The sequence below is a fragment of the Moschus berezovskii genome, chromosome 23 (assembly GCF_049115385.1).
Source record: "Moschus berezovskii isolate FMDL1 chromosome 23, NW_MosBer_1.0, whole genome shotgun sequence".
Classification (NCBI taxonomy): Eukaryota; Metazoa; Chordata; class Mammalia; order Artiodactyla; family Moschidae; genus Moschus; species Moschus berezovskii.
In genome coordinates, this window is record NC_142482.1 from 25,197,039 (window position 1) to 25,223,931 (window position 26,893).

The 26,893-nt window shown below is 56.5% G+C and overlaps 2 protein-coding genes across 2 annotated transcripts; both read right to left on the reverse strand.

Moving 5' to 3' along the window:
* Positions 1–740: 740 nt before the first annotated feature.
* KCNK17 (potassium two pore domain channel subfamily K member 17) lies at positions 741–15,064 on the reverse strand. Its single transcript, XM_055406459.2, has 5 exons — positions 14,659–15,064; positions 10,596–10,710; positions 7,577–7,737; positions 6,893–7,067; positions 741–1,406 (listed from the first exon to the last, which is right to left on the reverse strand). The coding sequence occupies exons 1-5, from the start codon at positions 14,935–14,937 to the stop codon at positions 1,111–1,113; spliced, it is 1,026 nt and encodes a 341-aa protein (XP_055262434.2). The 5' UTR covers positions 14,938–15,064; the 3' UTR covers positions 741–1,110.
* Positions 15,065–17,089: 2,025 nt separating this feature from the next.
* On the reverse strand, positions 17,090–23,377 carry KCNK16 (potassium two pore domain channel subfamily K member 16). Its single transcript, XM_055406461.2, has 5 exons — positions 23,165–23,377; positions 19,918–20,032; positions 18,641–18,807; positions 17,673–17,838; positions 17,090–17,350 (listed from the first exon to the last, which is right to left on the reverse strand). The coding sequence occupies exons 1-5, from the start codon at positions 23,375–23,377 to the stop codon at positions 17,127–17,129; spliced, it is 885 nt and encodes a 294-aa protein (XP_055262436.1). The 3' UTR covers positions 17,090–17,126.
* Positions 23,378–26,893: the final 3,516 nt, after the last annotated feature.

Here is a 26,893-nt window from a genome sequence, read left to right on the forward strand (position 1 = left end):
GCCCACAGGGAGGAGCTACATGGAGCACCCCCAGGTCCTTGTGATGCTATCTATAGGATGGTGGAGGGGAGCAGACTTGCAGGTTCCCACTGAGATCAAGGTCCCAGCTGCCCCAGGTGACCTGCAGGTGCTGGTTGGTACTGCCAGGGGCTCCTGGCTGGGCTTGGGTTCCTGGGTGTAGTGGGGATCACACAGCTCTGTGCTGCCTTAATAGCAACCCTGAGTGAGAGATAGAAATGCTTAGGATGACGTGCTTTGCAAACAGAAATGACCTCTGCAAACTCTACCTGGTTTTACAAATGGTGGTTGGAGCCTTCAAATGCAGTGGGGCACATTGAGGGAGGAGGAGTCCACTGGTCTGTTCTGGGCTTTTCTGTGGTGTAGTGAGTGATTGAGTAAGAATTCAGCAGCCAAACTGGGACCAGCTGCCTGCTGGCTATATGAGCCCTGAGAGTTATCAGCAAATCTGTAATGAACTTACCTGGAAGGTCTCTGGGGCTGTGGGGAGCCTGCATTGCAGCCCTCATTCCAGTCCCTCTTCCTGTCTGGGGCAAATCCACCTGAGGAGGGAGTGATTTCTCTAATATGCTCCAGCCTCAGAAGCTGCCTTTGCCTCTGGGTGCGTGTGTCACCTGGAGTTGGAATTAGATTTGGTTATGAGTGACAGAAAAACTCAATTCATAGTGTTATAAATAAGCTCAATTTTTATTTCTCTCTTATATAAATGAAATCTGGTGGAATCCAGTCCAGGTTTGTTATGGTGGCTCTGCAAACGTCAAGAATCCAGGCTCCTTCTATTTCATTGTGTCACCAATCTCAAACATGGCCTCCAACTCATGGTGCAACATGACTGCCAGAGCTCCAGCCACCATTGCAGCCAGCTAGAAGGGAGTGGTAAAGAGGAGTACCCTCCACACACTGTAAGTCACATCCATAAGTCACATATATTACTTCTCTGTATATCCCATTGGATAAAATTTAATCATTTAGCTGCACCTAGCTTCAAGGGAAGATCAAGAACTGTAAACTTTAGTCTGAGTGGTCTTATGCTGAGCTTAAAATCAATATCTTGTTGCTGAAGAAGAAAGTGGAACAAATGCTGGAATATAGCTAGCTGTCCTCTCCGCAGCTTGAGACTTGAGTGGAAGGTTCTGGGTGCTGCCCCTCTGGAGAGCAGTTTGGCTGTGGGGAGTGGGATCCTGCCTCCTCATCCAGGCCCTGCCTCCAGCTTTGGGGCTTGAAGTTCCCCTTGGAAGTCTGGGGGTAGCAGGAGTATGATTCTCGTGGAGCCTCCAGTAAGGAGAGGATCAGTTTGATGATCAAGGCCAGCCACGCCATCCCAAAGAGGATCCACAGTGACACTGTGTTCTGGTACCACAGCGGGTAATTCCGGGAGGGGTTCATTCCTAAGGGAGAAGCAAGCTCAGAGGATGCAGACCTGGGAAAGTCAGGGCCAGGTTCCCCAAACAGAAACAGACACACATGGCTTTGTGTGTATAAGCAGAACATGGGAGGTCCAAATTGGTCTGAGATTATTGGGATCACCTCCCTAGGATTCTAGGAAGTCTCCCTGGATTAACTCCTAGAGTTTTGACCCTAAAATTCCCCTTTGTGTTTCTGAAGGACTCTGCTCATGCTCTATCCCAGTGGTCCTCAAAGTGGGGTCTGGGGACCACCATCATCGCCTGAGAGTTTGTCAGAAGAGCGAATGGTCTGGATTCCATTCCAGATCACTGAATCAGAAACTGTGTCATAGGAAATCCTCCAAGAGTGTGTAATACCTGCTCTGCGGTTTGCCTATTTCTATGTTTGGTTTTCTCAAAGGAAAGGCAGCTTGCCAGGAGCTTTAGGAAGAAGAAATGGAACTGCTGGGGTTTGTATCCTGGCTCAGATCTCACTAGCTGTGTGGCTGTCACCTGCCTGAATGTCCTTTGCCTGTGAAATGGGGACAGTAATTTCTCCTCCTTGGCTTTTAGATAGGTCCCACAGTCTCACCCCAGTGCCCACCATCTACTTCTCCAGACTGGATTTGTATGTGTCTGCCCCTTGCGCTAAGGGTCAGATACGACTGAGCAACTTCACTTTCACTTTTCACTTTCACACATTGGAGAAGGAGGTGGCAACCCACTCCAGTGTTCTTGCCTGGAGAATCCCAGGGACGGGGGAGCCTGGTGGGCTTCTGTCTATGGGGTCACACAGAGTCGGACACGACTGAAGTGACTTAGCAGCAGCAGCAGCCCCTTGCGCGCTGTGCTCCGGTCACTCTGGCCCTGCCCCTGTTTCTCCATCTATCAACCTTCCTGCCCCAGGGCTGTTGCATTCGCTGTCCTCGCAGTTCAGAATGCTCTTCATTTCCTCACCCTTCAGATCTCAGCTCAGAGACTAGACTGAGCCCCTGTGTACCCTCTCTCACAGCCCTTGTGCTTTGGCTGGGTAAGTTACTTACTCTCACTGGGCCTCAGCTTCCTCATCTATGAAATGGAGACAACAAGAGGGCCCACCTTCTAGGACTGTTGTGATTATCATATGGTTCATATCGTCACGTGCTCAGGATGGTGCCTGGCATGTAAGATCTGCAGTCAGGTGACTGTTTTTCTCACCTTTGGATCCCCACGGATCACGACTGGATAAAGAATGACTGAAGGAGGAAACAGATGGAGCTCCCCATGAGGCTTAGGTAGGTCATGTCAAGAGCCTGCTCCAGGGATTCCCTGTTGGCTCGGTGGTCAAGAATCCCCCTGACAAAGTAGGAGGCAAGGGTTTGCTCCTGGGTCTGGGAAGATGAACCAGGCCACACGCTGCAGAGCAACTAAGCTCGCATGCCACAGTTACTGAGCCTGTGCTCTAGAGTCTGGAAACTGCAACAACTGAAGCCCAAGCGCCCTAGGGCCCATGCTCAGCAACAGGAGAAGTCAGCAAAATGAGAAGCCCCCACAGCAACTAGAGAGTAGCCTCACAGCATGAAGACCCAGCATAGCCAAAAATAAACAGGACAGGGAAGAACTAAGTTATGAACAGCCAACTTAGTTCTTCCCTCTGTCCTGGGGGTCTATCTTATCTCCCTCATCAGATCAAGATTGTTCCCATTCTGTCCTGCTGGCCCCAACACAACGGCTCCTCGCTGTCTTTCCCAGCCCGGACCGATCTCCTGGGTCCCAGCTCGGGGATGAGCGCACAGCCCTGGACCTGACATCACCACCTGGCAGCAGCCCGGATTGGATTACGCTGATTGGGTTAGGAGGCCACGATTCCGCTGGCAGTCCCAAATGAGAGCAGCTGTGAGCCAGCTCTCTGTCCCCAGTGACCAGATGGCTTGGCTTGCTCCTGTCGATGGATGGGAGGAGGTGTTCTTCTCTCCTCTTATTTCATTTATTTTTTTTTTTTTTTTAGCCAAAATCGTAAGTGGCAGAAGACCTGGCAGCTGGCAAGGCACTCAACTGAGTTGCAAATGCAATTGGGGGAAGTGGGGGCTGGCTGCAGGGCCAAGGAAGAGCAAGCAGCTAGGACCTGGGGGCTGCTCTAACTGCAGCATTTGGACAAGAGGAGCAGCTGTGAAGACAGCACCCACTGTGGCTGCTGACTTGGGACAGTGGAGGTCCAGAGTCCAGGTGGTGGACCTCAGCTTTCCCATCCGAGAAAGGGGTTTGACCCTGTCCCTGGAGGACAAGGAGGGCTGAGAGACATGGGGAAGAGGTGAAAGTGGATTGTCCCCTCTCAGCTATGGAAGATTCCAGAACATATGCATATGCGGATCCCTGGCTTGGGAGTCTATCCTTGACCTGTCCTTGACTTGCTTGCTCTATGACTCTCATCAACTTCTTTCTCTTCTCTGGGGCTGTCGATGAGGCAGCTGGGGGCTGGTTGTGCAGGCTGGGCACTGCACAACCCTAAAGGGTTGCCATTCACACCAAGGACAAGGAAGATGTGCTCGTGGACCCGGTGTGGCCTCTGTCCTTGTCCCCACTCGGCTCCATGACCTTTAAGAATTACAAGTACTATCATGTCACCTACCCAGCTCCTCTGAAAACCTTCAGAACTTTCCTGTAGTCTTAGGACAGAGTCCAAAACTCATGACTCAGACTGAGAGGGCTCTCGATGTGACCAGGCCCTGCCTCCCTCTCCACTCTGAGCTCCCCGCTTCCCCACTGGATGTGGGTGCCCAGGGAATACTCTTTTGACCAGTCCAGCTGCAGCAGCCTCAAGCCAGAGTTGTGTGTTCTCATGGAGAGGGCAAATGAGGGCACGTGTGGTCACTTGTCATGAGGTGCTGAGATGGCTGCAGAAGGAAAAGTGTGTGGTGCAGGGGACAGAGCTGCCCATTGACCCTCCGAGGATGTGGTCTGCCCGGCCCCCCTGTGGACTTACAGGGCCCTCATGGGTTCATACCAGGCCTTCTCAGTCAGAGCATGTGGTGGAAGGGGGCTCTGGGGGGCCTGCACCCCACACACCAGCCTCCCTGCCCTGTCAGTCCCCACAGGGTGGCTCACAGGGTAGCAGGGACCCTCTGATCAGCCCTCCTTGCTCCTGCAGAGATGGCTGTGTGGAGGTCGCTGTCCACTTCCCAAGCCCCGGCCTCCCCCAGGGGTGGCAGAGGCCTTGTCTCCTCTTTCCAGGGTGCCATGTCTAGAGATGCCTGCCCCCTCCCCCTGGCCCTGCCCTCCCTCAGGGCACCATGGAGCCTCAGGACATCCTCACAGAACATCCTTAGGAACCCACAGAGGTTCATCCAGACACACTTCTAAGGAGCCTACTGTCAGCTCTTCCCACCTAGGACCCAACTCTGGAGCCCTAGTGATCAGTGGGCACCAGGAGACTGTAGTTAGGGGTCCTATTCCCATTCTTCTCCCCCGCTTATTTCGCTGGGCACCCTCAGAGAACAAGGACTTGCGGGTTTAAAACGGGGGCAAATCCTGAGTTTCATCCTTTGAGCCCTGGGGTAGGGGGGAGAGTTGGTGGGAGGGAGCCAGAACTACTACAGAAAAGCCCTGAGGTTTTCAGAGGAGCTGGGCAGGTGACATGAATTTTTTTTTTTTTTGGCTGCCCCCCATGGCATGTGGGATCTTAGTTCCCCAACTAGGGATCAAACTAAGGCCTCCGCATGGGAAGTACAGAGTCTTAACCACTGGACAGTCAGGGAAGTTCCAGAACCTGTAATTTTTAAAGGTCATAAGAGCCAAAGGGGCACAAGGACAGAGGTTGTCCCAGTCCATGGGTGCCCTTCTCATTGTGCTTTGTGTGAATGGCAACCACTTAGGGTTGTGCAGTGCCCAACCTGCGCAACCAGCCATATGCAACTGCCCTGCTTAGACTAGGGAAACGGCAGTGGGAACAGAGAGGAGAGGACAGATCCAGAATTCATTCTCTGAGCTGCATGTGTATGTGTGTGTTTGGGGGACAGATGAGGCCTTGGGGACACTGGCGTCACCTCTCCTCAGACACATTTCTCCTCTGAGGCCAGGAGTGGAAGCATGACTCACTTGGAGGAAACCATCCCAAAGACTTCCTTCCAGAGCAATAGCATCCCTTCCAGGATGGGGGACATCAGGAAGGGGAAACATGAGGCCCCAACACCGGACCCTGGGGATGGAGAGTTCAGGGAAGTGGGCTTGGCACATAGGCCAGAAGGCACTGAGCCATCACCTGGCCCAGCCCCTCATATACAGACAGGAGCACGGTGGTCCAGACGTGGGTGATGGGAAGCCGTCTGGAAAGGGTAAGAGTTTTTGGAGGCAAACGGATCAGATTTCGTGTCCTACTAGCTGTGTGGTCTCAGGCAAATGGCTTGACCTCTCTAAGAGTCATCTTCCTCCTCAGTAAAATGCAGTGACAATCATTACTCTTAATGGGCTAGCTGTTTATTACTTTGGTAGGACCTCATTTCTTTTTTTATTAAATTTATTTACTTATTTGGCTGCACCGAGTCTTAGCTGTGGCATGCGGGATCTAGTTCCCTGAGAGAACTAGCTCAAACCCGGGCCCCTGGCATTGAGAGCACAGAGTCTTAACCACTGGGCCACCAGGGACGTCCCGGGACTTCATTTCTGTATTCCAGGCTGGGTTCTGTCTGTCTCTGAAGGAGAGAAGGGACTCCTCCCTGGTTTAGGATCAGCAATAGGGGTGGGGCACAGAGCCCCCCTGAGGCCTGTGTGTGGTGGTGCTGGGGACCACTGCTCGTTTGGTGACCCTTCAGGGGTAGGGATTGAAGGGGGATGAGGTGGCCCCTGTGCCCACGGAATGCCCCTCTGCTGCCCCCTGCTGGGCATCTGCCCGGCTCTGTTCTGTGAGGACAGTTGTTCCTGGGCCCTTACCTTGCCCACGATGGGTGATGACCATCGAATAAACCCCACCCTGGACACTCTGGACCACACAGCCCTTTCTTGCTAACACTCGAGTTTGGAGGCTGACTGGGGGCTGGGAGAGGCTGGGGTTTTTTGATTCTCCCAGACTCTCCTGCCAGACACCCCTGCACTGTGATGGGGGTGACATGGCCCTCAACCATGGGACAGTAAGAAGTTGGCATTTTGTGGGGCAGGGTGAAGTGGGGGAGAGGTGAATGAGAGAGGCCCTGGCCAATGATGGATGGGGGAGGGAACTCAGAGCCCCCCTTTATCTGATAAGCTTTAAAAATAATAGGGGACCCTGTGGGATTCTCAGGCTCCTCAGAATGACTAGAAATGTGACTTACAGCCTGAGGCGCTGGGTTCAAACTCCAGTTGTCACTTTTAGCTGGGCGGCCTTAACCCCATCACACCACAAAGGCAGGTCGAACCAGCCAAGCGAAGCCTGTGCACTCTGGACTTTGGGTCCCCAAACCCCACGAGGCTGGGCACGCAGCAGGTACCCAGGATGCGGGCTACAAGCAGGTGCGTGCAGGGTGCCCCTCGCGTCTCACCAATCACGTAGTCGCCGAAGCCCACTGTGCTGAGGGTGATGAAGGAGAAGTAGAAGCCCTCCACGTAGGTCCAGCCTTCCATATGGCTGAAGAGCAGCGGGGGCAACAGCAGGAAGAGCAGGAGGCCCGATAGGAGGGCGCTGGAGCCCACCAGCCACCGGGCCTTGGCCGTGTCCTGTGGGTACACATGGCACCCAGCCCCAATGAGGCCTGGCGTATGCGGCCGTGGGGTGGCGTGGGGTGGCCGTGGGGTGGCGGGGTGGGGTCGGGCAGATAGCCTGGGGTGTACTGAGCTGCAGACAGGGCTAGCAAGCCCCTGGGTAAGGAGGGAGGTGCCCTTGGGGCTTCTCCACCAGTGGGTGTTTTCCGGGCTCCTGAAAAGGCCTTGGCTGCCTCGTGCCTTTCCTATGCCTATGTCTGCCCACTGATGCCCCTTTGTTACTGAAGACCCTCCCATTCTGGGCAGTGACCCCCCAATTCCACTACACTCCCACCAGGTACCCTGACTTCCAGAAAGACCCTCTGCTTCCACCAGTGACCCACCCCCTGGGGCACCCCTTGAGTGCCAGCATCCACCCTTTTCTACCAGAGACTGTCCCTCCAGGCGGCAGTGCTGGCCCTGATTCCCACCCCCGCCCCTCATTCCGGTGACCCGTCCTCCACCCTGCCCCCGCGGCCCCTCACCTTCCAGGCGCCCCCCAGCCTGCGGGCGCAGCGGTGCGCCCCCTGCTGCATGCAGCGCCCCAGGCGGTTGAGCAGCACGAGGTTGAGCGGGATCCCCACGAGAGCAAAGAAGACGCAGAAGAGCCGGGCGGCCATCGTGCGGGGGCTCAGGTTGCCGTAGCCTGAGGGCAGAAAGGGGGGCACTTCAGGGAGCCTTTCCATCCTCGGTTCTGCCATTGCTGCAGATGGGACGCGGCGGCCGGTGTGCTCTTCCCGGGCACCGTGCAGGGCCCGACACACTCCCTCCCTCAGCCCAGCCTCAGCCACCCTTCCCACGGAGGTCGTGCCCCAGACCTGCAGACTGGAAGACCAAAGCTCTAGGAGGGACGGTGTTCGCACCGTAAAACGTGCGAATCCCGTTAGTGCTCGCTTCACTTCCTCCCTCCCTGGGCGGGCGGAGGGACGCGGGAGGGGGACGGACAGATGCAGAGCCCCTAGCCGCTTCCTTCAGGACAGGTCTGTGAGTCCCTCCGGCATCCCCTCACAACGGGACGTCAGCCCCACTGGGCAGCAGGGACCCACCAGCTTCGCTCACCACTGTATCTCCAGCACCGCCAACTATCCGGACCACACCAGGTCCTCCGTCATGTTGCTGAATGAACGGATGGGTAGCTGACTGAAGAAATGAGCAAGCGGGTGATGGGTTTTATAGATAATGAATAATTTTGGGACTCAGGCCGGTCCTACTGGCCCAGAAGTGTCTGTGGGCCGGTGAGACCCTGTTTCATTCTAGGACTTAGAAAGCACAGCCCTCCTGGAGTGCTGGCCCCAGGGTGCCGGGGATGCCAGGGAGGGAGCTGTGCCTCTTAGAACCCCTTTCTTCCCTCATGGTATGTCCACGTGTATTCCAGTTCAGTTCAGTTCAGTTGCTTAGTCATGTCTGACTCTCTGTGACCCCATGGACTGCAGCACGCCAGGCCTCCCTGTCCATCACCAACTCCCAGAGTCTACTCAGACTCATGTCCATTGAGTCGATGATGTCATCCAACCATCTCATCCTCTGTCATCCCCTTCTCCTCCTGCCTTCAATCTTTCCCAGCATCAGGGTCTTTTCCAGTGAGTCAGCTCTTTGCATCAGGTGGCCAAAGTATTGGAGTTTCAGCTTCCGCATCAGTCCTTCCAATGAATATTCAGGACTGATTTCCTTTAGGATAGTCTGGTCAGACCCTTTTCCTCCTTTCTCTGCATCTCCTCCATGTGTGTTTGTATGTGTAAGTGTGTGTAAATGTGTGTGTATGTGGTCAATCCGAATCAGAAGCTTCCCAGTTGACCACTCTAGAAGGGCTCTCTCTTTTTTCCTATTATTTAGAATTTCTACCCTAAAGGCAGGCACTGTTGGAAGGGGCAAAGCTGGCCTTCAACTGGGTTTTGAATTCCCACTCTGGTGCTTTCTAGCTACATGACCTTGGGGAAGTTGTGCAACATCTCTGCCTCAGCTTCCTCATCTGACATGAGAAGAAGCAGGCTTATTCTTGGAGATCGGACCATACAGACAAAATGAGATCTCAAGTGTGAAAGTGCCCCTTACAGCGCGTGGTAGGTAGATCAGGCACGGAGGTGTAGGGCAGGGACCCCTTCCTCGGCCCTCCTCACCCTCAGAGCTGGCCCAGACAGTTTTAGGGCTACACCAAGCAGAGAGAAGGGAGAGGGACAGAGTCCACGTTGGGGATGGTAGAGCTGGGCAGAGAGGCTGCGAACCTCTGAATCAGGTGGGCCTGGGGCAGGGGGTGTGGGGTTCAGAGATGAAGGCTCCCTGCACACCCGGGAGGCCTGGACCACAGTGACTGTACATGAGCATCCTCTCCTGCTCTGGAGCTCAGGGAATGCTGGTGGAATGGGTATTTTGGAATTTATTAATGTGTCAGCATTTGTTGAGCGCCAACTGTATGCCAGGCTTATACTAGACCCCTGGGGTGTAAGAATGAATGAACATCATCCTGACTTGTCTTTCTGGGCCCATGGAGTCAAGGGGCCTCCCAAGCATTCTTACTTCAAGGTGGAGGACTGCCCAAGCCCCCGGGTAGCCTGAGATCTGCTTTGAAGTATTGTCTAATTTAAAGCCAGATAGACAGTGCTCTGGGTGCATCTGCTTAGCTCCACTCTGGGGAGGAAGGGGTGGAAGAGGGTGGGTTGGGGCGGGGTGGGGCGGGGTGGGACTAGGGGGGTGGCTGGGATCCTGGTTTCCTGGGGCCAGCGTCCTGGCTGGAGGAGGTAGCACCCCCACCAGTGGGGTCAGCCTGCCACCTGGTGGTGAGTATGGTGTCATGCAGGTGCTGGGGCAGGGTGGCCGGGCTGGTTGATGGGGCAGCCCCACTGAATTATTTCCTGGGTGTAGAGTTGGAGGGATCTAGGCCACTCTTCTTCTCCGAACAACAGCCCTCCAGACACCCTCCCAGGACAAGTTTCGCCTCTGCTTTCCTGAGGACGGGGCCAGAGGAATGGGAGTGAGAACTAGTCCGGGAGTCCCTGTTGTGTGGGAGAGGAGAGGGGCTTGGGGAGGATGATGATGGGCGTGAGGAGGTGCCTCAGTGAGCTGGGGGAAGGCCTCTGGCAGCGGCCACCTCTCCCAAGGCTGAGAACAGGGGATTCTGTCCCTCCTTCCTTCCCAAGTTCCCCTTATTCTCCCGCACCCCCTCCTGCCACCTTTCCAGGCTCAGGTGGGCTTGATTGAGCAGACCAGGACCCTAAGAGTGTCCAGAGGGGTCTTTACCACTACACAGCACCTTCTGCCTTCTGAAAGGCTGTGTAGCAGAAATCCCCAGAGCAGCACTTCACAAACCTCCGAGGCACCTGGGTGGAGGGCAGGAGCCGATTCAGCACATCTTCCATAGGATCGAGGCTCTGCTCCCAGGCGGTGTCCAGGCTGCTCGACCTGACTGTGCTTGAGGTCCTAGTAATGCCTCTGAAAGTAGCTGGTCCCCGGTCTCTCAGGCAAGGCCACCCTCCCCAGCACCCCTCCCTGACCCCATCCTTCTTTTACCGATGGTGGTGATGGTGGACACGGAGAAGAAGAAGGAGCCCACGAACTCCCAGCGTCCCATGCTGGTGGTGTTGCCAAGGACGATGTCCCCATTTTTGTATGCCTCGATGATGCCCTGGGGGAGAGGCTGGAGTGATCGCCAGGCTCTCTGGGGCAATGCGGCCCCTGCACCCAAACACACACACACGCGCACACACACACACACACACACACACACACGCAATGCGGCCCCTGCACCCAAACACACACGCACACACACACACACACACACACACACACGCAATGCGGCCCCTGCACCCAAACACACACACACGCACACACACACACACACACACACACACACACACACACACGACCGCCCTTGTAACCACTCTGATCCCAGCCTGTCCTGGGGAAGGAGGCTCTTCCTGTCCAACCAGGGTCTCCCCCAGGGCAGGGAGCACGGGGACAGCTCCCTCCCCTCTCTACCCTGGAGCCCAGATCAGCCCAGGGGATCTCACTGGCTGGGAGAACCCCGTTTGTTCTCTCTCCCGTTCACTCTCGTTCCTGCAACAAGCCCTGGTCAGGACCTGCAGGTGAGGTGTCAGGGGAGCTGAAGATGAAAGAGACATGACCTCAGTTTTCAGTGGGACAAAGCCAAACTTAACTTTGTCTCTTGTAATTTTTAAATTATCTATCTGCAATTTTGGCCATGCCAGTCGGCATGTGGGATCTTAGTTCCCTGATCAGGAATCGTCCCCCTGAATTGGAAGTGCAGTCTTAACCACTGGATTGCCAGCGAAGTCCCCGAATGCCACTAACTTTGAGACAGTGTCGTCCATGAAGCTTTAGGCACCCAGAGAGTGCAGCTACATGATTCTGGGCAAGATAGCCGACTCCTCCGTGCCTCAGTCTCTTTCTCTGTAAAATGGGAATACTAATAGCACCCACTTGATAGAGTTGTTGAGGTTTAATGAGTTATTAGGTGTAAAGGCTTAGAAGAGTACCTGGAACACGGTTAAGGTTAGCGACTGCTATCATTATCATTATTATGAATATAATGCTGTAGGAATACCGGATAGGAAAGGTGTGCATTCTGATGGGGGTAGGGGCAAAAGACTTCATGGAGAGGGTGATTGTTTTTCTTTAACATACCAAAGTACAAAACACAGTTTTATTAAGAATTATGTGTGTTTTCCCTCATAATTCTCTATTTTCTGAAATGTGCTTATTTTTCCTCCACACATACTTTAAAAAATGTGTGTCATCAACTCCAGCACTCTATACAAATGTGAGAAGGCAGCTGAGGGTGATGTTTTAGTTGGGCCTTCCTAGAGGGTTAGCTAGGATTGTTCCTGGTAGAAGGACATTTAGGGAAATAGGACCACAGGAGCAAAGGCTGGAAGGCAGGACTGTGTCTTGGATCTAGACGAGGGAGACTGAAAGGTAGTTGGCTCTGCCAGGCTGGGGATGGAGTGGCAGGTCTCTCCCAGGGTCACTGAGTAAAGGGGAGGCAAGCTCAGGTATGTGTGTTCTGTGGCAGCTGGCAGCACAGAAGATGCTGGCAGATCCGGAGAGGAGAGAGTCCTGCAGGGGTGAGTGATGGAGAGGGCCTGGCCTGCATCCCGGCACGGAGTGTCCAGGAAGCACAGAGGGGAGGTACTCAGAAGCCCAGGGCTCTGGCCTTATTTTGTGTGGGTAGTGAGGGACGCCGGAGAAGGCACTGGCACCCCACTCCAGTACTCTTGCCTGGAAAATCCCGTGGACAGAGGAGCCTGATAGGCTGCAGCCCATGGGGTCGCTAAGAGTTGGACACGACTGAGTGACTTCACTTTCACTTTTCGCTTTCATGCATTGGAGAAGGAAATGGCAACCCACTCCAGTGTTCTTGCCTGGAGAATCCCAGGGATGGGGGAGCCTGGTGGGCTGCCGTCTATGGGGTCGCACAGAGTCGGACACGACTGAAGCGACTTAGCAGCAGCAGCAGCAGGAAGGTGCAAAAGGAGAAGGGGGCAGTAGAGGATGAGATGGTTGGAGAGCATCGCTAACTCAAAGGACATGAACCTGGGTGTACGCGGGGAGATGGTGAGGGACAGGGAGGCCTGGCATGCTGCAGTCCACCGGGTCACAAGGAGTTGGACACAACTTAGCAACTGAACGACACCAGGGAGTTACATGAACACGTCTGCCCTCACTGGGGAGGTCTGGGTTGGAGTCACCACATCTGTGTTCCTGGGGATGGTTGAAGCCACAGGGGCTGAGGAAGGAGGTGAAGTGGAGGTGGGTGGAGGGGAAGAGATAAGAGCTCCACCAGGAAACTTGGGAGACACCCCCGTACGCAGATCTGCACCGAGGCAGTCCTCATGCTGGTTGAGAGCCCCAGCGCCCTGACTATGAAGCGGTGCCTTTGTATGTAACCTCTCTGAGCCTCAGTTTCTCCATCTCTACAATGGGGACGATAATAATGGCGTCTACCTGTGAGACAGGTGGGGCTGGAGCAAGTTCACACACTAGGAACAGCTGCTGAACACACAGTAAGCCCTGCACAGAAGTATTTCCTATCGTTCCCATTGTCGTCACTGTCACATTTGGGGGGGGGGCAGCCTGCTCGTGATTGAAGTTCACCACCTTTTCAAGGGCTGTGTCACACAGCCTCCAGGACTAGGTGGTCTGTATCTGTAGAAGTTTAGAGATGGTGGGTGGAGGTGTCATCTGAGATTCTTAGCAGAGATAGTCCTTCCTCTGCTGGGTTCCAGGCCTGACACATCTGCCCCGTCCCAGGGCTCAGGACTTCACCTCCGCTCCAGTGCCCTTGTCCCTTGCCACCAGACACACTTCCCTGCTACCTTCTGGGGACCAGCTTTGGGCTGGCAAGTCTGGGACACAGGCCCTGCTTTCCTCTCCAGAAAAGGCACCGGGACTGCAGAGCAGGGACGTCTGGCTGGGGGTGCAGCTGTCTGCGCTCATGGACCAAGCCAGGGACCCGGAGGTGGAAGCTTGCGTCAGGTCAGAGCAGCTCGCCGTCCAGCCCGGGGTCGAAGGAGCCCTTCATCCATCCTGAGGCCTGGAAGAACCCTGCCCTGCCTGCCCCCCTCCCCTCGCCCCGCTGAGTCTTCCCCCACCCCCTCAGCAGTCCCTGCCCTCCACGGCCTCTGCATCCTCCCACCCGCCAACCCCTGCAGACCCTCCGGGCCTTCGCCCTGTGCCCTCAGACTCAGAGAAACCCGGGTTCAGCCACTGAACGTCCCCGTGTCTGCTGCTTTCTTTTTGCGCACCTCAAATCCCGGGCCACTGGTTCCTGCACCTCGGCCCGATTTCACGTAACCGGGGGCGGGGTGTGTGTGTGTGTGTGTGTGTAACCGGGGGCGGTGTGTGTGTGTGTGTGTGTGTGTGTGTGTGTGTGGCAGCGGGGACAAGAGCGCTCTGCATCCCCTTTTCTCCCAGCCTCCGACGATCTTGCAGGCGGTCTCGCTCATCAGCAGACCAGACCAGCGCCCTCTGCTGTCCCTGCCCCCAGGTCTCAAATTCGCATGTGGGTCTCCTGTGGAAGGGGCCATGGGTGCCCCTTCGCCCGCTGTCCGACCCGACACAGCGCCCTGAATTCCCAGGTGGACCCCTCCCGCCTTCTCCCAAGCTGAGCAGCGCGCTCCGTCCTAACGCTGCCCTCACCCGGTCGGGCCCCACCAGCCCTGGACCCCGTCAGCACGCCCCCTACCGCCTTCACCCCGAGATCTGGGTGCGTGCGCCACTCAACTCTCCGGATAGGAAGGGTGGGAGGGTCCCACCCGGGAGGGTCCCGCGGTCCCGCCCTCTCGCCCCGAACCCTCGGCTCAAGGCGCTGCGCTGCGCATTTGTCTCGGCCGAGCCGGGCTCTTTGCATCGGGGTCCATCCAGCCCAGGACTCTGGTCTCCACCCTGCAACGCGCGCCCCCAGTCGTCCGCGCGTCCGTGCCTTCCACTTTATTTCGGAGAAGTGCCCCCGGCGGTGCCCTGACCGGAGCCGGGCCATGCCCTTTCGCCCCGTGCCCGTGCGCTCCGCTGCGCCAGCGCCTCCGCGCCCGGGCCGCCCAGTCTCGCCCCTCACCCGGATCAGCGAGTCCAGCGCCGGGCCATCCAGACACGTGAAGTTCCGCAGCAGCGCCCACTTGTCGCGCTGGAATCTCTTGCTGGAATCGTGCGCCGCGGGGCTCTCCAGCACCCAGAACACGCAGGTGCCCAGGACCAGGTAAATCAGGTAGGTGAGCAGCAGGAGCAATGTGCTCGGCACCGGTACCGCGCAGCCCCGGACCCCGCGCTCGCTCTCATCCCAGGCTCTCCATCCGCACTTAGCCGGAGAGGCGGAGAGGCGGGAGTCGGGAGCCATGGACCCGGACGGAGGCTCAAAGGAAGGGCTAGGGAGGAGTTTGGCTGGTCCCTTCTCTGGCCAACGCGCGCTTCTGCCCCGTTTTCTCAGCAGAGGAGGTGTGTGCTGGGGAACGGGACAGCCCTGCCCACCCCGCACTGGGATCCAATCCCCGGGACAAAAAGAGGCCAAGCTGTGGGCATCTGGCCCCGCCTTGAATGCGTGTGGAGTGCCCACCCCCAGGCACGCCTAGCTCAGGGAGAAGGGGAGGACTGTTGGTGACCGCAGGCGCTGGGAAAGACCAGCCCAGGGCCTCCCCGTGTCCTGTATGTAGCAAACGGTGGGAGGAACTCCTGCAGACCGCATTCAGGGGGAAGAGAAAGTGGCAGGCAAGTTTATTTTCCTGGGGCCCTGGGATTATAACTGCTGCCTGTAGAGTTCTCTCTGGATCTCTCCCATCACCAGCCTTGCCTTATATACCCAAGGATGCAAGATCCCAGCAAGCTATCGCCACTTGCCCGTGAACTTGGGAGGCAAGAGGAGTCTTGGCCAGTGGACTTGTCCATTCCCTGCTTCTGAAGATGCCCCCCTCCCCATTCCCTCCTCCACCCAGGATGGAGGAAGGATTCAATATACAGAGTCCTGGGGGTTCCCAGTTTCTCAAGCTTCTCCTCCATGCCAGGAAGTCCTGGGTGTAGCCTGGGTCTCTTGCTGCTGTAGATCCTTCCCTGGGTGTCCCACCCAGAGCCTCCTCGGCTTCACGGTCTAACCTCAGTCCTGTCCAGAGGTCCCCGGTCTGTCTTGCTGAGAGAGGTTTGCAGTCCTTGGTGAGCTCGGGCCTTTTGTTCTCTGTGTGTGTGCTAAGTCACTTCAGTCGTGTCCGACTCTTTGAGACCCTGTGAACTAGGGTCCGCCAGGCTCTGTTGTCCCTGGAATTCTCTAGGCAAGATTACTGGAGTGGGTTGCCATGCCCTCCTCCAGGGGATCTTCCCGACCCAGGGACTGAACCCATGTCTCTTAACATCTGCCTGCATTGGCAGATGGGTTCTTCACCACTAGAGCCCCCACCAGGGAAGCCCTGGCCTTGGCATGGACTGGTATCAATCTGTCTTCTCCTTCTGGCCAGAGGTGTCACAGTCTGGCAGGAGAGAGGCCAGGCTGCATGAGGTATTCCCAGTGGAGGCTGGGCCTCCTCACAGCTCATTTCCTGGAAATCTCCTGGGATCAGCTGGCTGGTGTTTTCCCAGGGAGGGTTTGGAAGGGCTTGTAAGAGCCCAGAAAGGGTAATGAGATCAAAGGGTGCCCTGAGGCAGTCAACGGAGGCCATACTCAGGAAAGTGGGTGGGATGCCCAGGAGTGCTGAAGCCTTGTTCACGGACAGCTCTAGCCCTCTAGGCAAGGGGAACTGGCAGACTGAGAGGCAGCCTGCCCACCCCTCTAGCTGGGAGCTTGCTGAGGGCAGGTGTCCTCTTCGCATGATGGTGGCTCCAGAGTCCCTGCCTGGGCCAGCGGGTCCCATGGGTGCGCGTCATAGCCTGGTCTGCCTGTGCTGTGAGGTTTTGGTCACTGGGTCGGAGCTGCCTCTCTGCTTGTCTAGTCCTTCCACTTGGCAGGCAGGAGCGTCACCGTTGCTGCCCTGGAGCCTGGCCCAGCACCTGACACACACTGGGGGCGTGATGACGCCCCGTACACATATCAGATGAGGCTCAGATACAGCGGCCCTGTGTTTGCTGACCTGTATGAGATCTTCTGGGTGGGGGGTGGGGGGCAGTACGGGAAGTGCGATGGAGATTTGGCCATAATGATCCATGTCTGGATTCAACACTTTTGGGTCATTTTTTTTTTTTATTTCTTGGCCACGCCGCATGGCATGTGGGATCTTAAGTTCCCCGACCAGGGATTGAACCCACACCCTGGGCATTGGAAGAGTGGAGCCTTAACTTCTGGACCACCAGGGACGTCCCCACAGGTCACTTTTAAAGGAGGGGCTTGGGGACCACAGCACACATCCATCTCCTGTTCTGTCTCCTTTCTGTCACTTTCTTGGGCCCTCCTGTCTCCTTTCTGTCTCTGGAGAGCTCCTGAGACCAGCTCTGGCTGGGAAGTGAGTAGGTTGGCCGAGGAGGAGGTGTGGCAGGAAATCTAAGGGGCCTACAGGGTGGACAAAGGAGGCTGTGAGGGGCTTCTGTGGCCATGGTTTGGGGGGGCCCTCATGCAGAGATGGGAATCTTCTGAGGTCTAGGGAGCCCGTTGGTCTCCGGGGCTCCCCCTTCCTTGAGACTGAGGCCTCTGCCGAGCAGCCAGAGCTGGGAGCAGCGGTGCAGAAGCAGGGGGCCCAGTGGGAGGACTAGCGCCAGCCACGCCAGGCCCAGGAGGATCCAGATGGCCGCCAGACTCCGGTACACTGAGAGGTAATGCTTGCTGGGGTCCGTGCCTGGAAGGGAAGGGGGACACGATCAGTGCCAGGGGTCTGAGGGACAGCCACTCTCCAGGTTCCAAAAGGGTTCCACCAGCCTCCCCCTAATAAGGATCAGCAGGCAAGGCCCCTGGGGCGGGGGAAAGGTGATGGGTTCCTGGACCAGTGACTTCTGAGGATGCTGTGAGAATTCACAGCAGCCTCACAAAGTGTTTGTCTCCCTTGAATAACCAGGGGCTCTCTGGTCCTCAAGAATTACCCCCCTCCCCCTGCCGACATCTGCCCCTCCCCCAAATCCCAGGGGCCCCCACCCTGTGATCTGTGACTGCCCCTTTCTCACCGACGACATAGTCCCCGAAGCCGATGGTGCTGAGGGTGATGAAGGCGAAGTAGAAGCCCTCGCTGAAGCTCCAGCCCTCCACGTGGCTGAAGATCATGGGTGGCAAGATGAGAATGAGCAGCGTCCCCAGTGCCAAGAAGAGGGCCAGGCCCAGGGTCTGCAGTAGCTGGAAGCGGAGGAGTCTCTGAGTCCGCTCGGAAGGCCCATGGTTATAAGCAGGGGCGGGGGTCTGGGGTGAGCTAGGGAGTGGGCTGGGCCATAGTCAGGCCCTTAGCCTGCACCCCTGTGGGGCGGGGGCTGTATCTCTGTGTGTGACATCTTGTTCAGGCCAGGGAAAGAGCTGGTCAGCAGGATTGTGTCGGTGGGTCGTGTTGGAGATGCCTGTCGTCTTGGTGTCCACGTGTGCAGGACCCCCAGGACTTAGACATGGGATGGAAGATGGTCACCGAGCTGTCCCCAATCCTTCCACCCCTCTGCCTCGTTGCATAACTTTGCAAGGGACCAGATGACAGGGTGGGCACTGGGGGTGTTCAGGGTGGCATGGAGATGGCTATTGGAGTTCTCTGATGACCATGAGGTGTGTGCCCAGATAGATCCCCCTTCGAAGAAGGCCTAGCTGCGCTGCCAGCAGGTGGCCTCCAGCCATCTCTCTCGCTCAGGGTGTGTTTTAGTCTGGCCCAAGGGCACACCTTGTCATGCCCGATTGAGGCCGGGGCAGAGTCCTGGCCACGTCAGCGCCCACTGTGGGACAGCTTGTGCCACCGGCACCTGCCCAGCTCCTTGAGGGGTGGGCCGAGGCTTTCTCCAGCCTGCATCACAGTTTCGCTCCTCCCTCTCCTGGTCCTTTTCTCCCGTGGGTGCTGACCCCTAACACCCTGCTAGCCAAAATCTGTCTCCATGTCAGCTTCTGGGCGACCTGACTGCAACAGACTTTGTCCCAGTGGGGCTGTGGGGAGGGAGGACCTTACCTGGGAGCGTCTGGGCTGGTCCTCCCACCTCTCCAGCATGGTCAGGTGGGCACGCAGCCCTGTGCCCAGGTGGTTGAGGAAGCCCACGTTGAGCGGGATACCCACTAGGGCGTAGAAGACACAGAAGACCTGGCCTGCCTCTGTGCTGGGCGCCAGGTTCCCATATCCTGCAGGCGGGGGAGAGGGTGCAAATATGAGGAAGGAGAGATCGAACGGCCTCCCCGACAGACTCTAGCGGAGGCTGGTTTTCCACCGCCTCAGGGGGGAGAGGTGCAAAGGGGCGGGAGGGGCGGGGCGGAGAGAAAGCTCCTCTGTTCCCATGAACACTCTTCTCAACCTCTTCTAGAATGATCTCGATTGGTAAGTATCCTTTGGAGGCTCATCTCCCAAAACACCACCTCTAGGAAGCCCTCCTGCCGGCCAGCCTCTCCCTCTTTACCAGGTGTGAGTCCCCACAGTGCTCTGTGTCATTCGTATCTAGCTATCTAGTTTGCTCTGTGCTCCTATTTTTAGCGTGCTTATCTTATCCTTCGTTATTGGATCAGAAGCTCCTTGAGAGCCAAGCTTGGGTCTGATCCAAGGTCATACTCTTGCTATCTCCACTCTATCCTTGGGTCTGATCCAAGTTCATACTCTGCTATCTCCACTCCAACTGCTTTCATGTCACCCGAATTCAAGGACGATGTGTGGAACGGAACTTAATCAAATGAATGGGGAGACCGGGCCTCGCCGGAGGGAGGGGTTCCTTGTGGGAGGGGGAGTGGGCTTTCTGGCCGAGGGAGTAGAGCAGATGCTGCTGGTGGTCTGTCCCCTGAGAACACCGGGACAGCAGCTGCAGCTGAGTGGACAGCTCTTGGACACTCAGGGGACTCCCCACCCTGCCTCTCTGTCCACCCGAGGGGTTCTTCTGGCCACAGGAGCGTGTTTGGTCTGGAGGCAGGTCCGAAATGCTGGAGAATTCATACATCCGGACTCATTCTTCAACCAGCCAGGGCAGGAGTTGGTGGATAAATACGCCTGCTTCCTCCCTGCTTGGCTGGGCTCTCCTTGGCTTCTCAGAGGGTCCCTAGCACTGGTGAACCCAGTGGCCCTAACCATCCCCTGCTCATCACTGCAAACTTTGTTGCCCTTTCTCCTCTCTTGTTTCACTCTCTAGCTTCTCCTGCTTCCCAGAATCGTCTCTGAGATAAACCACAGCCTTGTCTCGGCCTCTGCTTTTGGGGAACTCAAACTTCAGCAGGGTACTGGGGGTGGCCTTCTCCATCCCAGCGCTTTACCTATGGTGGTGACGACCGTGCCTGCAAAGAAGAAACTGCTGCCGAAGTCCCAGTTGCTGGGGTTGGTGGAGTTGCCTTTGGGGTTCACGCCCTTCACCCAGGCTTCCATGATGACCTGTTGGGGAGGGGGAGCAGCAGAGGGTGTGAGGAAGAGGTTGCTGACAGCACTGGCTGGTGGCCAACCTCCACGCTGAGTGCTTCCCTGTTGTTTCACCTAGTGAAGTTCTTAAGTTCCCATTTCATGGAAGAGGAAACTGAGGCTCAAATTGGCTGACTTGCCCAAGGTCGCTGAATTCCAAGCTCACTTCCTACTTCGCTGGCCAAGGGCTGAGTGTGATGTGGGCTTTAAGTGTGACTAGTGGAGGGGAGATGGCCCTAAGGGGGCAGACAGTACTTATGGAGCCATCCAGGTGGGAGATGTTGCTTATAGCCAAGAGGGTGAGACCTTAGGGGTTGCCAGGACAACGAGAAGACTTCGGGTTGGATGTTCCTGGAAGGGTGTACTTGCGAACATGAGGTTTGGGACCACAGGAAAGCCATGGGGATGCCCTCTCTTGGGGCTGATGGTGGACAGAGGACCTTGAATTCTTTGAGCTTCCAGGTGAGCCGGCAGGCTTGCTCTCTGCTGCCCCCTGGTGAGTCCCAGGTCTATAGGAGAAATTCCATCAGAGGCCAGGGCAAAGGTCTCCTGTGTGTGTGTCTGTGTGTGTGTCTGTGTGTGTGTGTGTGTGTGTGTTGGTGGTGTATATGTGTGGTGTGTTGTATACGTGTGGTGTGTGCATGGGTGCCGTATGTCGCCCGTGTGTGCATCCTGTTGTTTATAGAACTTGAGCCCTGCAGACTCAAGCCTAAGCCCCTCTGTCCCCCGCCAAGCCCTCCTGGAGGTGGGCAGGACACCGGCCCCCATTTGCTCCCAAACCCCTCCCCTGAGGCCGTGAATTGTCCCAAGGAAGCTGCGCAGCCTGGCCACCTGGTAGAGCCCCAGAGGCCAGAGGGAGGTGGCGGGAGGGGAAAGCTCCAGCCTCCAGCGCCTGTGGGAACCGTCTCCCCGCTGGCCGGGTGAGCAAGCTCTGCCGGGGCTGGGGTGAGCCCTGTGCGGGCCGGGCCGGCCTGGCTGTCGTGACCGGGGCTGTCTGCTTCTCCTCACTTTGGCAGAACTGGCCTCTTCTCGTGTGAACCTTGGCCTCTTTCTCTTTCCCACACATCCAGAGAGGCCAGAACTGAACATTCCAGAACACGCCCGCTCCCCAGAGACCCTCGCCCATGGGAGCAGCGCTGGCCCTAAGACCCGGCTGTCCCCTCCGCCAGTCTGGGGGGTCTCCACCCCCCGAAGGAGGGGCCGCAATGCGGAGGGTGCTGGGGGTAGGGCTCCCAGTGCGGACCGTCCATTCTGCCCTAAGAATCCCCGTGCCCAGGTGAGAGAGGCAGACTTGCACCCCGGGCAAGTTTCCTGATGGTGTCGGGCTTCAATCTTGTTTTCAGCTCCGCTCCCCCTATTGTCATCTGAACAGTAGAGCAGGCCCTCCGTATCCAGGAGATTCACACCTGGGCGGTTCACGCTGGCGGATACGGAGAGCGTCGGCTGGGGTTCCTGGAAGCAATCCCGCGCGGACACGAGCGATGGCTGTCATGTGTGTTCTTTGGGAATCTTATCCTGGCATTCTTCTGCCTCCCAGTTGGACATCCCCTGGCAAGTGAGGGTCCCTCCCAAGGATGCTGAGGACCCGGGGAGGTCTGGGGGCCTTTCATCAGTGGCACCTCCCTCAGGATTGTGGTCAAGCCTGTGCCTTTAATTACATACCGGCGACCAGTCCTTCCCCTGCTCTCTCTGCAGCTCCGGGAATTGCTTCCAACCAGGAGCTGAGGGTGGAGGGGTTCCAGGGCCTCTGCCTTACTGTCCATCCTGAGCCCTTCTCAGCCCTGACTGGGGTGCTATGGTCCCAGCCCTGATGGGGAGCGAGAAAGTGAAACCTGAGGCCAGAAGCCCCTTTTCCTGGGAGAAAGGGCCTCTCCCGGCTCTGGAAAGTTCTCTGACCAGCCAGCCCACCCCAGTCTTGGGGGTCCATCAGTGTGGCCTGAAGACTTGTCACAGCCTGTTGCCCTGGCTGCCCCCTGGAGTTCCTGACTCAGGAGGTCTGGGGTGGGACCTGAGGGGTGGCCTTGGTAAGGAGCGTCCACTCAGGGCTGATGCTGCTGGGCCAGGGCCCAGACTTTGAGAGCTGCCCCCTACTCTTATATTAACCTGTGTGGCGAGGAGCAGCGGGCTGGGGTTCGAGTTCTGCCTCTGCCATGAACTGTGCAGCTCTGGGCAACATAGTCCACCGCCCTGGTGCCCGGTCCCCACCTGCAAGTCTGACAGAGTGGTGGCAACAGGTAATTACGAGGAAACATAGAAAACACTGGGCCCTAGGGGATGGACCAGGACTGGTCTGACCCCATCGTGACGGCCCTGCTCGCTGCTGTTTGGGGCACATTATAAACACTCAATAAAGACCAGTCATCGTGATCAATCTGCACGTGGCTTGCTCCTTTGCGGGGGGTGTTGTCCCCCACTGGACCCCCTGGTCTCACCCTCTCCCACAATGCCCTGGTTTTGGGTGGTTTCTGGGAGAGAGGGGACTGGGGCCCCAGAGTTTCTACAGAAGGGATCCAAGCAGGGGTGACCCATCTGTCACCAGAGACACCCCGTGAGCACCAGAGGGGTGGGGCTCAGTCCCCCTGGAGGTTGCTCAGCAAGCCTAGGTCCACGGCGGCTGGCGTGCTGGCTGCTCCGACCTTTATCTGTGTCTCCCACCCACAGTGTGGTCAGCACCCCGGGGAGGGGGGAGGTGAGCTAGTGGGAGGGCAGAGGAAGAAGCTGCCTGGAGCCGGGGAAGGGGAAGCGAGGAGTGTGGGGGCGGAAGTGTGCACAGTGCTGATAGCCCTGACACACGGTTCACATTTATGCAGCAAGTGGCAGCCGAGAAAGAGCTTTTAATCAGCTCTCACACGTCTGTGGCACACATAAGACTATTCTCCTCACCTCGAAGGGGACCAGAGAGGTTAAGTGAGTTGTTCAATGTCACACAGCAATCCAGTTATAGACCCTGGGGGCCAGACTCTGACCTCAGGTCTCCCCTGGCTCTCTGTCCCCATCACGCTCGGCTTCCAAATGGGGCCTCAGCCATCGGTGATGGCTTGGACCTGCAGTGAGACCCGCATTCTGCACCCCCACCCACCCCCGTCCCGCATCAGCCTCCCCCTGCACCTGTACAAACTGCTCCACGGCCTGCTGGTCCAGGCAGGTGTAGTTCTCCAGGAAGCGCAGCTTCTCAAACTGAAACCGGTCCCTGGACTGAGACTCTGCCTGCTTCTCCAGCAGCTGGAAGATGGTGGCGCCAAGCAGCAGGTAGCAGATGTAGGCCAGGAGCAGGGGCAGCACCCGGCCGCCCCAGCGGCTGCAGAGCCCGGCGTGGGGCATGGCGGGCCCAGGACTGTGCCAGGACCGTGGGGGTGGCTGTGGAAACAGAGGCGGGAAGCGCCCGGGGACCTGGTCCAGCCTCCTGCCTGCCTCACCCTCCCTGGCGGCACAGGTGTGCAGAGGCCGGGGAGTCTGTTTGAACAGTGCGGCTCAGCTTGGCTGCACTAAGTGCCCTAGTGCAAACAGGCTTGCCACCCCCCGCCCAGGCTTTTTTTTTCCCCATGGAGAGCAGCAGGTCAGCGGCAGGGACCCCTCAAAGAGACCTAACAGATCTCCTGAGCGCATCATGTCTCACTTTCTGCCTCCAAGTTGGATGGGTGTTTGGGGACCAAATCAGATGCTCCCCTTCACTCTGTCCCGGCTCCCTTGGCAGCTCCCAGTTTCTCACCCATGACGTCTTCTGAGCCCCAGGCTTAGGAGCTGGGGAGAAATCAGAACGGTGTGAGTAAAACTTGCACTCAGTCCCCTTGGCTATGAAATGGGGCTGGAAGGATGGACCTGCCTCTTGGGGGAACCCAAGGATGAGAGACCGGGGTGACAAATCAGGAGAAGGCAAACAAATGACAGTCTGGATCAGGAAAAGTGTGAGGGTTGATGTTTCTAATAAACTGGATGCGTTTGCTTTAGAGTTTTTGCTGAAAATCATCCTTGCCTGAAAGCCTTAGCAGGTTCCCTTGGGAGGCTACGTAGGTGAGACGTAAGTGTGAATAAAAAGAAGCTAAACAAAGTGCCTCCGGCCCGGAGGGTTAGCAGTGGTTTACTCTGGGGGGGTGGAATTGAGGATGTTTTCCTCTTTTTCTCTCTGTGTGTGTATTTGCAGCAGCTTGTTTTTGATTTACAATTCACATGCTACCATTCACATACTTAAAGTATATAGCTGAATGGTTTCTCTGTTCAAGTATATTCAGAGGCCTGCAACTATCCCAAGATCAATTTTAGAATATTTTTAAAACCCCAGAGTGGAACCTTGTACCTTTAAGCTGTCACCCCCATCCGTCCAGCCTGCCCCCTTGGCCTCTGGCAACAGTTAACTTGCTGCCTTAGGATTTCCCTAATCTGGACATGTTTTAACATTTTAAAAAAGTGAAGTATAGTTGATTAACACCATTGTACCAATGTCTGCTGTACAGCAAAGTGACTCAGTTATACACATATATACAATTTTTTTTTTAAAAATTCTTTTCCTTTATAATCACAGGATATCGAACATATCAGCAGTTCACTGCGCTCCACAATAGGGCCTTGTTAGACATCATTTCCTGTAAATGCAGTCATACAATATGTGGGCTTTTGTGTCTGGCTTCTTCAATTAGCATAATGTTTTCAAGGTTTATCTGAAATGTAGCAAGTGTCAGCGCTCCATTCTCTATGGCTGAATAATATTTCCTTCCATGGATATGTACCAGCATTTTATGTGTATTTATATACCTGTTGATCAGTTGATAGCTATTTCGCTGGCATGAATAATACTGCTGTGAGTGTTCATTACGAGTCTCTTTTAGTGGGATTGTAAGTTTTCACTTCACCCCTGTAGTATCCTTAAGAGTAGAATTGCTGGGTCACACGATCACTCTATGTTCAATTATTTGAGGAACCACCAGACTGTTTTCCAAAGTAGCTGTGTCATTTTACATTCCTACCAGCAGCACGTGAGGGTTGTCAGTATGATCTGCTTGTGTTCTCTGGTGTTTCCTGTAATGAGCTGTGCCCGCAGACACAAGTCGCCATGCTGAGAGCTTTTCCCTCCTTCTTGGTGAACAGAACCCCACATTTGTACACATCAACCCCAGGCAATGGAGCCTGGCTGATCTCACCCATCATGATAATCCCGCTCCTCACTGTCTCAGGAACAGCCCTGTGAGGGGGCTTTATGTATGGGCAGTGAAGTAAGTGAAGACCCCTAGGGGGTTAAACAAAGCACCATAGCCCTGTTCTCCCCTGGTTTCTGGGGAGCCCTGATGGGTGAAGTGCACCCAGTTAGTACCCTGAAGGCAGGGAGGCCAGGCTAGCATTGTCCCCACCCAGGCAGCCATTCTGGCATTTCTGGCTTTGCATCTGCAGGCAAAGTGGCTCCAGGAGCCTGTGGACAGTCCACTGAGGAGCCCCAGTTGCGCCCAGGCTGTTGGCAGCAAACACACGTGAAAGTGGAGGAGAGCAGCCCAGAGAGGGGGAGTGGGTCAGGGGCTTGCCTGCCTCTCGCATCCACTTTCGGAGCTCCCTTGCAGCAGGGCATCCATGCCCCGAGACCTGGTTCTGGCCAATCAGATGTGAACAGAGACCGCTGCGGAGGAGCAGGCTGAGGGTGCTGCATCCGAACCAAGGGTGGTCTGCCCTGAATGCACGGGTGGTGGCCCCTGCTCAGCCACCCCATGTCCTTGAGGGAAAGGTCAAGAGCATCGCAAAGACGCCCAGCTGATTCCTGCACACGCCTACCTCTAGATTTAAACGGGTTTGAAACCTAAGCCCGATTTGTTTAAGCCACAGTTAGGGACTGTTACTTCTCAATGGTTAGGTAAGTTCAAGGTTCAGTTGGGGCCCTGTCTGGGGGTGGCAGGTGCCTTCCTTGCCGTCCTGCTGGCTCTGGGTCCCTGAGGCCACCTGGGGGTCCAAAGCCGTCTCCTGTAAGGCCCTGCTCACACCCAGAGCTTTCCCAGACAGCGCCATGCTGGGAGGCCTGCTGGTCCTGGGGCAGAAGCGAGCATCTGGGTCACACATCTCGTTCTCGGTCCTGCCTCTAAGCTAGGGTTATGCTTACACACCTGCCAGGCGTGTGATAATCAAATCCCATTTTATTGCCCGGGAGAAGCTCAGTATGTGAAGGGTTCTCCTTTAGCATTTGGAAAGCTCACCTGCTGCTGTCTGGGGACTCGGGCAGGTCTTAGCAACCTCTTCTGTGTGAATGTCCTTGCTGAGTCTGTGCACGGTCTGCAGGGGTGGGTGGTGGTTCTCAGGTGGAAGGAAAGGAAGAGGGAGACGGGTGAGCAGGGTGGGGAGGGCCGTCTGTGGCAGGTGGACAGGGCTCCCTCAGGGCCTGGACAGGAAAGATGCCAGGCTCCCTGTGGGCCAAGACCCTGACTCCTTGGGGGACCCCCTGTTGAGGGCCTCATCCCATTTCTCCCTGCTGCTGCTGTTTCCTCTCACAGGGCATTGTGTGTTTGTTGCTCAGTCGTGTCCGACTCTTTGTGACCCCCTGGGCTGTACCCCGCCAGATCCTCTGTCCGTGGCAAGAATACTGGAGCGGGTAGCCATTCCCTTCTCCAGGGGATCTTCCCGACTCAGGGATCGGACCCCAGTCTCCTGTGACTCCTGCATTGCAGGCGGCTTCTTTACTGTCTGAGCCACCTGGCTGGAGTTTAAAGACAGTCTTTCCCGGGAGCTCTTCCGGCTTAAGGGGACCACAAAGTTAAAGGATGGAGCCTTCATGGTGGACTTGGTAGGAGCTCAGCTCGATTGGTCCCCAAAGCACTCCTCACTCCAGGGCAGGTGCCTGCCCCCCGGGCTTCACTCGTAGAATAT